At 38.3% G+C, this 14,704-nt stretch overlaps 1 protein-coding gene across 18 annotated transcripts in view; it reads right to left on the bottom strand.

Annotated features, from left to right (window-relative positions):
• MAP4K4 (mitogen-activated protein kinase kinase kinase kinase 4) overlaps window positions 1-14,704 on the bottom strand; it is a 193,928-nt gene that overhangs the window by 7,697 nt on the left and 171,527 nt on the right. For all 18 annotated transcript variants that reach the window (XM_025405822.1, XM_025405820.1, XM_025405821.1 and 15 more), the window contains 5 exons: window positions 13,325-13,442; window positions 12,836-13,006; window positions 9,952-10,095; window positions 4,036-4,170; window positions 1,443-1,543 (listed from right to left, as the gene is read on the bottom strand). In XM_025405822.1, the coding sequence (XP_025261607.1) occupies window positions 1,443-1,543; window positions 4,036-4,170; window positions 9,952-10,095; window positions 12,836-13,006; window positions 13,325-13,442 (669 nt within the window). The remainder of the gene's footprint in view (window positions 1-1,442; window positions 1,544-4,035; window positions 4,171-9,951; window positions 10,096-12,835; window positions 13,007-13,324; window positions 13,443-14,704) is intronic.

Below are 14,704 nucleotides of genomic sequence, written 5' to 3' on the forward strand. Positions count from 1 at the left end.
TCAGTTATTCCATTACTGAGCCACACTGGCAACAACCGTAAGGCAACAATACTCTATAAAATTAGTCTTTATTATGTTTTTGCCTGTTAATTAGCATCTGGAAGACACTTCTTCCAAAAGTTATGTTCCAAATCTCCCTATCCAGACCAAGATTTCTGCTCTGTCACTTACTGTGCTGTTGGCTGCCTTGATCAGAAAAGCATGCACAGTAAAACAGCGAGGACTTTTCCTAAGCATACTACTCAACTATTCAAATGCACAGGAGAGCGACAGGAGTTGTAGGAGTCACACACTGAAAACTGTATCACTATTACCATACTAACCTCTATTTGAACTATAAAGATCTCTAATTTTCTGACTAGACTAAAATGGTGAAAAGGCTGTATGTGCTACAACAGCTTGGACTGTGCTGGTGGTCTCCGTTTTTCATTGACCTCCCTACCCACAGTTCACGAGACTAGGATAATGGAACAGCAGCTTTAAATCAGGTAATATGTATAAAACCAACTAGTACGGTACCTGGTATATAAAGAACATCAAGGTCAGATCTCAGAAGATAATATAACTGTATAACCAATTATCTTTATTCAGTAACACTTGGATTTATTTTTTAAGCAAATATTGTAACTTCATTTATCCTGCTTCACTGGGAAATCAAGCACTAAGCAAACGAAAAATATAAATTTTCCAAATAAACGAAACTTACCCCTTCAATAAAATAAAATAAAAAAACTATTCTAAAAAGCCAATCACCAGGCAACGTGAGGTATATGTGTAAATTCCATGAGTATTTTTGTGAACTCACAAATGAAAACAGTCCTAATTTTAACACTAAGTACTCAATCATTTACTTTCCTAAAACTGTATATGTGCAAAATGGCAAAAACATCTTAATGTATACATTAGTTCAGATGTTATACCTGAGTTTTTTATTTAAAAAAAAAATGGAATCATATGAAATATTTTAACGTTTTTCACTTACTATATAATAATGTTCCTTGTCATTAGAATTTCTGTAATTTAATTTTTAATTAGTATTTTATGAACAGATATACCTTAAAACTGCCCGTCAGACACAGTTTTGTTATCAAAAACACATCTAAATCTTTATACGCATCCATGACTCAGGTGAAGGTCACCTTTTTAACCCGAGGGTGGAAGTGCTGTTCTCTTTTCCTCTGTTACCACACTGCCACATCAATTATAGTGTCTACCCAACATTTATCTCTCTCTCCTTCTCACTCTGTGGGCTTAGAAAGCAGATTAACTAAGCTTATTACATTACATTAGAAATGGTTTCTTATGATAAAGTTATATGCTATATTAGCACATAGCTTTTATATTAGCAATTTTAACAGCTCAGACTTTTTAAACGTATTCCCTGACTCTTGGTTGCAGCTTGCATGGCCAATACTATTTTTAAATTCACTTGATGTTGTTACCTTAAAGGCCATAAATTTGTGATATGGCTTTGGTGCCCACGCATAGACTTCCACAGAACTCTTCAAAGCAATCACCAGAAATTTGATTCTTTCATATTTTACTGAAAAACAGTAAATAAAAAAGAGAAGCACAGTCAGTATCAACATAGCCCTCTAAACTGTTTTAGTTGTCTTCTGCAAACTTTATAAATATGCCTTCTATTTATTCATCCAAACAAGCAGGGGAAAAATTCAGAGACAGATCACACCTCATAGTTTCCTTTTCCAACTCTTTAATGTAGTTTGACCATCAATGAGTACTTCCACTAATGATCCCCATCTTCTTATAAAAGATTCCAAGATATTTTATAATCAAGGACAATGCCAGGTATACCACCCTAAAGTCTTCAAGGGCTCAGTATCACTCCAAATGAATAACAACATGATTAATCAGCCAAGAGACTTCTGAAACATACAGAGAGACTGAGGTACTCCTTACAACTTTCCCTAGTCCTGCATGGGGCTCACACAGACTGAGGAAGAAAAAAGGCTTATACTAAAATATTCAGGAGTCTTGGATTCTACCAACAGAAGTATCTGTGCACAAGTCCAAGTATCACTAAGACCATTTCCTGATCTACAGAAGTAGTAAAACTGCCTCCTTCCCATAGCTATTTTGGTGCCCTTACTGCCAGGCAACTCTGACAAAACAGGTACTCCCAGGGGTCCCTGAGTACATGTGACTTACTAATGTGCAGATCCATGATTTCTTTACAAGCTGACATCACACCACTACTTGATTCCTTCTTTGCGCATGAAAGAGAACTTAACTGATAACTCCCCTTGTTAAACTCTACATATTACCACTGTTTAAATAAATCAATAAACAAACATTAAGACACAAAGGTTTCTAAGAAACCAGTACTGTTTCACAGATGTCTGTGATGATAGAAATTCTCTGTATCTGTACTGCTAATATGATAACCACTACACACGTGGGGCTATTGGACACTCAGAATGTACTAATGATATTGAGGAGCTAAATTTTAAGGTTTATTTAATTTTTATTAATTTATTAAATAGCTCCCTGTTCTTGGTGGCAATCATAATGACAACAAATGAATGATATTATCCACACTTATTTCCTGAAAATACTTATGATTCATTCTGCACGAGTGACAGGCAAAAAGACTACTGTTCTGTTCTGGGGGAGAAGCCCAACAGACTTTTAACACGTCTGCCTCTTGCTCCCCCTGTAGGATAATCTATTCATGTACAGTTCATCTGTTATGAGCTGTTTCATTACATTTAGCCTTAGATGATTTTAGTTATACCTCAACAAATAAAAACACTTTCCATAAACACAGAAAATCCTAATCCTAAAATCTATCCTAAGCAGATAGTTCTCTTTCCCGTATCATCAGAATCGTCTGAGATACTCAGGCAGCTCCCACAATCACCACTAACCAATGAGCTGAGGGGTGCAGACAGACTACATGAACAAGGCAAAGCCAAGCATGACAACATCCCTGCGAACAGAGGAACTGATGATGTACAGATTTTCATAAACACAGAAAAAAGAAAACATGCAGGCAGAAACATTCAATAGGTCTGTAACATTAATCAGTTTTAGGTATATAGAAAAACTTCCTGTTTAAATTCTGTTAAGAATATCACATCTTTCCCATATAACTTTAATTTAGCTAAGGTCCATTTTTTCTCCCGTATGTCTAACATTTGTCCCAGTATTTTGGTTTTTTCATATGTTAAAAAAAAAAAAAATGGTTTTGATTAGCTGGGCATGGTGGCAGGTGCCTGTAATCCCAACTACTCAGGAGGCTGAGGCAGGAGAATTGCTTGAACCCGGGAGGTGGAGGTTGCAGTGAGCTGAGATTGCACCATTGCACTCCAGCCTGGGCAACAAGAGCAAAACTCCATCTCAAAAAAAAAAAAAAAAAAAAGTTCCGGTTTTGTTCCTGTGAGATTTTACTTCGTGAGAATCACTGCTTCATGCCAAGGAGAAAAAAACAATACAATTGCCATAAAACACTGACTGGCCAGCTGGGCTCACTTACTAGTGAGGAGCACAGTAGCTGTGCACAGGCACTTAATTCAAAATGGCAGGCCATAAGCCCTAGAGTCAAACTCTCAAACTCTCTTACCAGTGCCTGCCAAGGACTTTCAGACCTCTAAGTGGAGAATAAGCCTGGCATGTAAAAAAGGACTCAAGTCAGCTGGCTTCCACTGGCAAGATTTCCTTAAAGAGGTTACCATGAACCACATCTTACAGAGGACAGGAATGTGAACTGTCAAAGAGGAGGAGTGGAAAGACTCTCATAAGACGAACAGCGTAGGGGAGACTGAGGGTGGAGTGAGTTGCAGGGACCGACTCTGTTATGCATATAGGTGCACAGAGGGAATAAGACAATGTCTAGACGAGACTTCAAGATTAGAATGTGCCTTGGAAACAGAACACCAGAAATGATCCACGTGTTTCAGAAACAAGTCTATTACTACAAACTTCAAAAAGACCCGTGAAAATTTAAAGTTTAAAATTCAAACTGAACTTTAATTAAACTCTGGAAAAACAAAATATGACGCTTCTAGAACTTACCAACTTTATAATGTACACATCCTTCCAAATCCCCTACGGTTGTCCATCCCTGCTTCTTCTCAACTTCTGGATCATTGTGAAGTATTTTATTTCTTAACCAGGACAAATAGTAGACACGTAACTTATCCTTTTTGCCTAGCAAAACAAATACAAATATTTTACATGCATATTCAAAAGTAGGTCTCATCATTAATAACAATAGTAACCCAAAGAAACTTCTACAAAGAGTAAATATCATTTCCTCCAAGAAAACCCCTTTGTATTAAAGTTTTACTAGAAACTCAATTCAAGTTGCTCAGATGGACTTTTGAAATCCCTACAGAATTATCACTGGGTACAGGCCTGGGCTAGAGGGAAAGTTTTTAAAAAACAATAAATTCACACTTATGTAGATGGGTAGTATCAATAAACTACAAAGTAATACAAATATCTGCATAATACAACCAAAAAAGCTTATAAGATGCTTTCACATGTACTAAGCCATCTGATTCTCAAAACCCTCTAGAGTAGCTACTATCTCCCATTTGACAGATGAGCACAAGGGTTAAATCAATTACTTAATGCCAGCACTTAAACCTAGGGAAAGGCAAGTCACAAGCTGGAGATGTGTACCACAGAAACAGTTGACAAGGGAGTCATATCCAGAATATGTAAAGAACTCCTACAAATCAAATAGAACAGGAGATAACCCAATAGAAAAACTGGACGTGCCACTGTAACCGGAACTTCGCAAAAGAAGTGATCTCAGAGACACACAAAAAGATGCTCGTTCTCAACAGTAATAACGTGTGTTAAAACAATAATGAGATGATTTCATACACCTATTGGAATGTCTAAAATTTAAAAGACTGACAATATCAAAGGTAGGCAAGGTGTGGAACAACTAGAAACTTCAGAAACTAGTGTGTAAACTGTTAGAACTGCTTTTGTAAGTTTGGCATTATCTATTAAAATAGGACATGTGCATATCTTACATATGATCTGGTAATCTCTCTCCTAATGTAAGTGTATGTGTATGCCCCCAAGTACACCAACAGGAATGTTCATAGCACCATGGTTCCTAATAGCCCCAAACAGGAAACATTAATGTCTGAATGGATAGTAAAATGAGTAAATACATTGTGGTGTAGTCATCTAAAGGAACAAAGAGAAACTACAGCTACAAGCAACAACAACAAAAACGATGGTGGGCGAAGCCAGCCACACACTCACATCAACAAGCTAAGAAGAAAAATCACATGATCATATCAACAGATGCAGAAAAACATTTGACAAAACCCAACACCTACTCATAATAAAAACTTTCAGGAAAATAGGAATAGAGGGGGAACTGCCTCAATTTGATAAGAAAGAAACATCTACCATAAAACCCTACTGCTAATGTCATACGTAACGGCAAGAAACTAGATGCTTTCCTTGTAAGATAGACAACAAGGGAAAGATTTCCCTTCTCATAACTCCTAGTAAATGTTATATTGGGTGTCCTAGCTAATGCAATTAGAAAAAAAAGGGAAATAAAAGGTACAAGGACTGGGAAGGAAGAAATAAAACTGTCTTTCTTCACAGAAGACATGATTGTCTACATAGAAAATCCTGAAGAACCAATGAAAAAAAAAAAATTCCAAAACCAACCAACCAACCAAAAACCCTGCTGGAACTAACAAGCGATTATAGCAAGAATTATAGCAAGCTTGCAGGATACAAGCCTAATAAAATAAAAAGGTCGGTCACTTTCCTGTATTTCCTGTTTACCAGCAACAAACCATTAGAATTTAAAATTAAGACTACAACACCATTTATACTAGTACTTAAAAAAACAAAATGGGTACAATAAATCTAATAAAATTAGTCCTTTGCTAGTTTTATTTAAGGAAAACTGCAAATTCTGATGAAATCAAAGAAGAACTAAATAAATGGAGAGAGATTTCCAACTTAATGGATAGAAGATTCAATATTGTCAAGACATCAGTTCTTCCCAACTTGATCCATAGAGTCAATGCAATTCTAATCAAAATCCCAAGTTATTATGTATGTATCAATAAGCTGACTCTAGAGGCAGACTGACAGTACCTGACTTCAAGATTTACTATAAATCTACAGTAATCAACACAGTGTAGTTATTAGCACCAAAAGAGACAAATACATAAATGGAAAAAAAAAAAAAGCCCAGAAATAGAACTATATGGCGGGTGCGGTGGCTCATGCCTGTAATCCTAGTACTTTGTGGGGCAGAGGTAGGCGGATCACAAGGTCAGGAGTTCGAGACCAGCCTGACCAACATGGTGAAACCCCGTCTCTACTAAAAATACAAAAATTAGCCAGGCCTGGTGGCACGTGCCTGTAATCCCAGCTACTCGGGAGGCTGAGGCAGGAGAATCACTTGAACCTGGGAGGCGGAGGTTATGGTGAGCCGTGATCTCACCAATGCACTCCAGCCTGGATGACAGATCAAGACTCCATCTCAGAAAAAAAAAACAAGAAACAGAACTATACAAATATAGTAGTAATCTTTGACAAAGGAGCACAAGCAATTCAATGGAGAAAGGCTGGTCTTTTTAACGAATGCTGCTGCAACAACTAGATACCCACATGCAGATGAAAACACCACTACACAAACTTTGAAACTTTCACAAAAATCACCTCAAAATGGATCGTGGACCTAAATGTGAAACACAAAGCTATAAAGCAGATTCTAGAAGGTAACAGAAGAAAATCCAAGGGACTCTGGATTTGGCAATGACTTTTTAGACACAATACCAGAAGCACAGTTCATGAAAGAAAAAGCTAGTAAGTTGGACTTCACTAAAATTAAAAACTTCACTTCTGTAAAAGACATCATTCCACAGCATGAACAAGCAAGCCACAAACGGGCAGAAAGTATCTGCAAAACACACACCTGACAAGAGACTTAAATCCAAAATACAACTCAACAATAAGAGAGCAACAATCCAATTACAAAATGGATTAAAGATAGAAGAAATACCTCACCAGAAAATATACGTAGGAGATGTACCATATGTCATTAGGAAACTGCAAATTAAAGTGAGATATGCCTATTAATTCCTACACCCCTTTAGAATGGCTAAACTGCAAAATACTGAAAAAACGTTTAGAAAAAGTCTCCAAAAAAAAAAAAAAAAGAAGAAACAGCTGTCACTAGAACACATACTGTTTTATCATTATATAAAATTAGTTCAATGGAGGCAAAATCGACCTAACGTGTTCAAAGTCTGGACAGTGCTTGCCTCTGGAGGCAGTCCCTGGGTGGCTTCACAGGGCAGTTTTGGGGTGCTGGCAATATTCCATGTCTTCAGCAGGGTGGGGCTATCTGGATGGATTCTGCGTGTGACAGCTCACTGAGCTGTATGCTTATCTGTACTTTCTGTGTATGTCATACTTCAGTATAATCCTTTTAACTTTTGGGGAATTGTTTGCAGGAAAATATTCAATACATGTTAAGAGAAGAAAAAGACCACATAGTTTTTACATATAATGTTTTGTTTCCATCTTGTGAGATATATTTACAGAAAAGAGGAGAGGGAAATACAAAATGTTAATAAGAGTTACCTCTGAGATTGGGGTGACATTTTGTTTTAGTCTTCCTAAGTTTTTTCTATTTTTGAAGCTTCCTACAATTGACATGTACTACATTTATGATTGTGAAAACCATTAAAAGCTAATAAGGAAGGAAAAAAAAACAGAAAAGTAGAACAAAAAATGATTACTGGTATCAGCTGATTATAATGGTTAATTTTTTTTTTTTGAGACAGGATCTCACTCTGTCACCCAGGCTGGAGTGCAGTGGTGCTATCACAGCTTACTGCAGCCTCAACATCCCAGGCAAAAGCAATCCTCCTGCTCTGGCCTCTCAAATTGCTGGGCTTACAGGCATAGGCCGCCGCACCTGGTCTCAGATGATTACTGATCCCCATGAACTGTCTAGTTTCACTGGATCACTAAATGCAGATTTGTTTTCTCCAACTTAAATAACTACCAGCCATCAGCACTCTAGTTTTAAATGGCTGTTTCCTCATTTAAGTATAAACGATGAAATTTTTGCACTTCAAGAAACTCCTTTACTTAACAACCAAAAGCATATATGAGAAATAAAATAACTACAAGCAAATATGTTACATAACAAGCTTGTACTAACAAGCAGATAATTAAATCAAAATCATTGGTGGTTTCATAAGTGATTATAATATCGTAAGTGACTGTAAGTGGTGGTATACAAGACCCATTTAAAGTCTTATAATTTTGCATACCATTTGACCAAGCAATAACACTAATTATTAGGAAATTATGGTCTATGCAACATGGTATGTGCCTAAAGGTTAAGTAAGCTACCAGGATATCTGTGAAAAATGTTCACACGAGAGAAAAAAAAGGGAATAAACCTAAAGGGCAACAAGAGAAGATAAGTAAATACATTTTAATACATCTATGCAAGCAAACAGCCTGTGGTCATATAAAATGGAGGCCATGGAAGGATGTTCAATGGCATAGAGAAAGCAGACTATGTGTTTTGGACAATCAGGCCTGGATGGGATACACCCGAACTTCAGGACAGAGGTTGCCATGGACAGGTAGATGGGGGAGGAACAGGGATGCTGACCGTATGTACAACAGTGTACTGTGACAACTGTTCAAACCAGCGAGTTATAGTCAGTACGTGGGTGCCATTATTCCTATTATCCCCTGTATGTTTGAAATATTGTATAACCATTTTTATGCAGATTTTTCCCCTTAAGTGTATAGTAAGTGTGATGTATGCTTAAAAGACTGGAAGTTAAAAACTTACAAAAGTTAAAAGATATGATCTCTGGATGATTTTACTTTTTATTTCTCCTAGTTGCTTTCCTGTAGTAGTTTATATTATACAATTTACACTAAGAAAAATGCTCTTCTTAAAAAGAGACGTAATTGGCCTGGCGCGATGGCTCGCGCCTGTAATCCCAGCACTTCGGGAGGCCAAGGTGGGCAGATCATGAGGTCAGAAGATCGAGACCATCCTGGCTAACATGGTGAAACCCAGTGTCTACTAAAAATACAAAAAATTAGCTGGGCGTGGTGGCGGCGCCTGTAGTCCCAGCTACTTGGGAGGCTGAGGCAGGAGAATGGCGTGAACCCGGGAGGCGGAGCTTGCTGTGAGTGGAGATCGCGCCACTGCACTCCAGCCTGGGGGACAGAGCGAGACTCCGTCTCAAAATAAATAAATAAAAATAAAAATAAAAATAAAAAAGAGACATAATTGTCTTAATTCACATAATAAAAACCATAATACTATACTTTTACAATAATGGCAAAGAATACTTCCTTTTGCATGTACAAAAATTAGCCGGGCGTGGTGGCGCTCGCCTGTAGTCCCAGCTACTCAGGAGGCTGAGGCAGGAGAAATGCTTGAACCCAAGGAGGTGGAGGTTGCAGTGAGCCGAGATCATGCCACTGCACTCCAGCCGGGCAACAGAGCGAGACTATGTCTCAAAAAAAACAAAAAAACAAAAAAAAAGTCTGGTGGAAAGGAGTGGCCAGAGACCTACATATTGGATAAGGCAAATGAAATCTAACAAGCAATTGGGCAGAGAGAGCAGTGAGAGATGCCAGTGAGAAAGCACACATTCGTATGCTTCTCCAGACTGCTTTTGGAGGAGCCACAGATCAAATGTGCGTGTGTGTGTTGCATCTGAATATATCTTCAGCTCATATGATTGTCAAGCCTCGATGCGGCTGTATCTTATTTAACCAGTACATCAGAGAATGAACTAACTGAAGTTTAGTATGTAAAGCTACAATACTGTTAAGATTGTTTAGTGTGCAAAGCTACGACATTGTAAAACAACCTTGTAAAGCTACAAGATTGTTAACAATAGTGTTAAGATGGTGTCACATATTCTGCTTTACAAAACAAATACTCACCAGATATTGTCACCAAGACATTCAAGCCCTCAAGTACGTCCATTTGTTGAAATCGTCTTCGGTTGATCAGAGGATAGACCTTCCCTTGGCCACTTCTGTCCAGCAGCATCAGGCCACTCTCTGTACCCACTAGCAAATTCACTCCTGTTTCAGGGACACAGAAAGGCCTCAATTTTATGCTATGCTTGGCAAATCCCCAGGTTGCACAGAAAGGATAACATCATCTATTTGGAAAAAAGTGCAGCTTCCTTAATTCACCCAGAAGAAGAAATCCTTAAAATAGTCAGAGGTCAAATAGTTAAAGTAACCAATCCTGTAACACATCACCATGTAGCAATGATGCTGACATATTTAAACATAAGAAAGGATAAGGGAAAGAAAAAGAAACCCTTATCCCATCAATTTCCTTAATAATCCATTAGTTTCTAATTCTTCCTCAGTTCCTCGAGAATGTTATATGCTGATTATTTCCTGTCTTTACAGATTCTATGTCTAATTAGCCACATCACACATTTGAACAAACCTTCACCTGATACCATGATCTCTTTGTGCTTCCTTATCTTTCATTGGCAAATCTCTGGAATGGGCCACATACAGCCCTCAAATCCTTAACAGCTTATGATGTGGCTTCCATCACTCACGTTTAAGCTTTTCTTAAAGATTACTTTCCACCATCATCAAGAAACAACTGCACTCAGTTCTCTTGTCCCTCCATTTCTTAGGACTATCAAAATATTGTGACCTCCCCATGTGACTCACCCTATTTCTCTAACCTTGTACTGTCACAGTCTCCACACTCTTCTGCTGTGATGTGACATCTCCTTCCTTGTTTCCACACCTGCCCTCTGCTTCTTCAGTGGAGACATTTCCACTGGTGTCCATTTGGTGACACACACACACCTGTGTGTGAGCGTGCCTCAAAACCAGTGACTCCTAATTCCACGCTGCTACTTTGCCTCCTGCTTTCCACCCACTGCAGATCTCTACTGAAACTAGCCTCATAACTTTTGCCATTTCTATCAACAGCTCCCAAGCTGCTCTGCAAAACTAGCTAAAACTGGCCACTAGAGCCAGAGAAAACCTCTTCTCTGTGCCTACTTTCCCTTTCCTCTGCTCTCACAATTGTTCAGGCTTTGGCAGCCTTATAAGTGATGGATAGAGACCTTAATTAAGGTTATTAAAGGAGCTTCTCTCTACTTTCTCATGATGTACATCCAATCAATCCTAATCTTGCTAAAATACTCAAGTTATGACTACCTTCAAAAACTGCACATTCCATGTAGAAATTGTCCCAAAGGCCTTGGGCTGGCATCTAAGACTGATTACCACTTGGCCAAAGCACTTCTCCCTCTTGATCATTCATGTATTTCCCCAAATGCTCTTGTTCCTTGATCTAGAACCTTCACTGTCAGAATCACCTTTGTAACATGTAGCACAGACGACCTTACATTCCTAGGGAATTGGATACATATATGTATGTGCTGATTTCCTCAGTCATCAACTCATCAAGACAAGGAATAAAGTATTTGTGTAGAGGGAGTGAGGGGGAAGAATATCATGGCACACACACGTATGCCCACACCCCATTTCCAGATAATTTGAAATAAATAATTGTGACGGCACTGACAGAACAACGCTCCTAGAGCTGTCTCTCAGTTCGTGCCTGATCCCTATCGAGTTGACCGAGTTGGGATTATCCCAACATCTGGAGGAGAGTATCCACCCAAGCAATGCTTGTGGGGATACTGATTTAATGCTTAGAGATTAAAAAAAAAAATGCTGTACAACTTAAAGAAAAATATTTAAATATGTAATATGTGATTCATTTTCATATAATTTTATTTTTGAGGTTGGCCATTCTGCCCTGACTATATCCTTGTCAAGGTGGAACTTATTTGAATATTATGCTTAGTGTTTTCCCTGCATATATCTAGGCAAATTGATCTAAAACAGCTCAGAAATTATTGGCAGAAAAGACACATACTTATTGATAGAACTGCTGCCAGACAGATACCATTTCAAAGGTTCTATTTTACACAATATTTTGTTATTTTCCTGGTCAATCTTCAGTATCAAGTAGATTTTTTTACACTCCTATGTCAAGAATCTGGTAATAACTACACAAAATATGAGCCTTGTGACAAAATATTATTTGCATTTCTAAAAATGAACATATAAACATCAACCTCAAGATTTTACAGTGAGAAGGAATGAGGGAGTAACAAGATAAGCTGAAGACTCTTCAAAACACAAAAGCTGAAGGTATTGTGGCACTTACACTCTATCTTCTACTTCTCCATGATATATTTCCAAATTGTATAATTGTACAGTTGTATAATTTTATAAAGTACTGAATGCTAATAGTCAAAAGAATATAGTCACTGTGAGGTCCTTGGAAATTACGAGCATGAAAAATGAAAAACACTGGGTTGCATGTTGCAGTAAGTTTTTATAAATATACTTCTCCAACATTTCCACTGCTAGATATGATTGAATTTTATAGTGAAAACAGTCAACCTCAGGGTTCAGGGGTACAATGTACACTACTGAGTATAATGTGCACTATTTGGGTTGATGGTTACACTAAAAACCCAGACTTCACCACTATACAATATATCCATGTAACAAAACTACTACTAAAAATTTGTTCAATAAAAATAAAATGGAGATTAATCATTCCAGTATTTGACAGTTAAAATGAGTCAAGCATATACATGTGCCACACCAGTCTGCTAATATACCACTCTGCATATGACAGGAGATGGGCATCACAGAAGTCTTCCATCCTGTCTATCCACAAACTATTCAAAGCAGTACTTCTCTAAAAGACCAGCCACTGCTCAGAATAAAAAAGAAAGTGTTAGAGTAGTGGCTAGACACCTACCCCACAAGGCAGCACACAGAATTTCAGAGTTAAACCTCTTCTTGTATTTACGAATCTCTGGGGTATCACTCTGTGGCCTAGTGTTGGTAGGATTCACATTGACCACTGAGCCTTTCCGGGTAGGATCTTGCCTTATGGCTTCTGGTCTCATCCCATCACAGGAAAATCCCACTGAAACACAATACATTTGAAATTATTTTCTGTACACACACACACCATGCCTGCCTCCCTCCCCCAATACACTTCAAGTAAATATTCATGTGGTATAACCAACACTTTGTCAAAGAGAAGATATCTGTAAGCAATATATATGGAAAAAGGAAATGGACTCTGCAGAGCATTGCAAATAAGGCAATCCAACTGGGATGGGAAGTTTCTGTACCTGAGGTCTGTGCCTGTGAACAACCAGCTACACCTAAGCCACCCAAAAGAGCAACTCAAAGATAAAGTCCCATTTGTCAGCTGCTTTCTTGTTGCTACTGTACTTACCCACAGAAGTCACTGTTGTTCCACTAGATGGAGAAATCTGTAGTAATCTGGGGTCTATAAAAGGTGTAAAGGAGGAGGAAGATTTGTGTTTCTGGAGTGTGCTACTAGCGGACTGAGTCTGCAATGTAAATTTCAATGTTATTAATACAACTGGCATTTTAAAAATGAACATTAAAAATACACATTTCAATTCACTTCTGTGTTGCACTAACTATTTCCCAATACTTTGCTCTATTTCTCTTGCATCATTACCCCAAAAAAAGCTCTGCAGGGAGCTTCCACATGGCATAGCAACCCTCAGGGCAGGCTGCTTTACTTGGAACCACTGCAGGAGCCATATCTCTACCAGAGACATTGCTCATTTACAAAGCGGTGCTGCAAGCTACCAATGAAATCTATATTTCGTGTGCCTAGCTTTAAAACAAATTAAGTAAATACTTACAATGAAACTCCTAAAGGAGGTCTGAAATGTCTATCTCAATTCACCCATTTCTGAATTTATTCTCCTACCCAAAAGAGTCCAAATAACCTATGCTGGAATATTGGCAATTATTAATAATTCTAGTTATTTTAAATTGAGCCTCTTGCCAGAAAGCTACAGAAGCTCTGGCTACTGTTGTTTTAGGTGCATCACCATTAAACCCATACCAAATGGGGACTCATTAGTGAAAGCGCAAATGACAAAAGAAGGCACATCCTTTTGATCTTTTAGGAGCACTAGTGTTTTGGTTAATAATGTAACTTAAGACAAAAAAACACAAAGAAAGTGAAACAAATTGTTAAGTGGAAATGTAATGACAATTAAAAACAAAACAAACAGAAAAATAAATTTGCCGGTTTAGTGAGTTAAGGGTTATAGTAAAATACTGCACATTAGAGCGAAATGGAGCAAAGTTTAAAATATAAATATAAGGAGGAATGTGAGTGTAGGTGGGAAATAGATCTCAGGAGAAAAAAGGAACATGTCTGATCAAGTGCTTTTGTCCTGTACCATTGGACCCCTCCATGGGCACCGAGAGTCGCCATGTCCTAGAGCCCATGCCCTCCCCGAAGCTTCCCACCTGAACGTCTGTCCCCTGGCAGCTTCCCTCCCTGTCCCATGAGTCAGTGGCCAGTCCAGTCGATGCCAAGCCTGTCTAGGAAGCAGCTGACTTGCCCCTGCTCCTCAGGAGGAGAGGATTTTTCTGATTCTTTCTAACCTCCCTCAACTGGTAGATAAAGGCACTGAAACCACATCTTCTGTGGAATCAAATCACTTGTTTAGTTCAGTACGGGTGCTCGAGTGGGCTACGTCACTACACCTGGAGTATAACCCTGTTCAAAGAGCAAAGAATCACCCAGACTGAGCTAACACCCAGACTGAGCACCACAACCAAGCCT

The sequence above is a fragment of the Theropithecus gelada genome, chromosome 13 (genome assembly GCF_003255815.1).
Source record: "Theropithecus gelada isolate Dixy chromosome 13, Tgel_1.0, whole genome shotgun sequence".
Classification (NCBI taxonomy): Eukaryota; Metazoa; Chordata; class Mammalia; order Primates; family Cercopithecidae; genus Theropithecus; species Theropithecus gelada.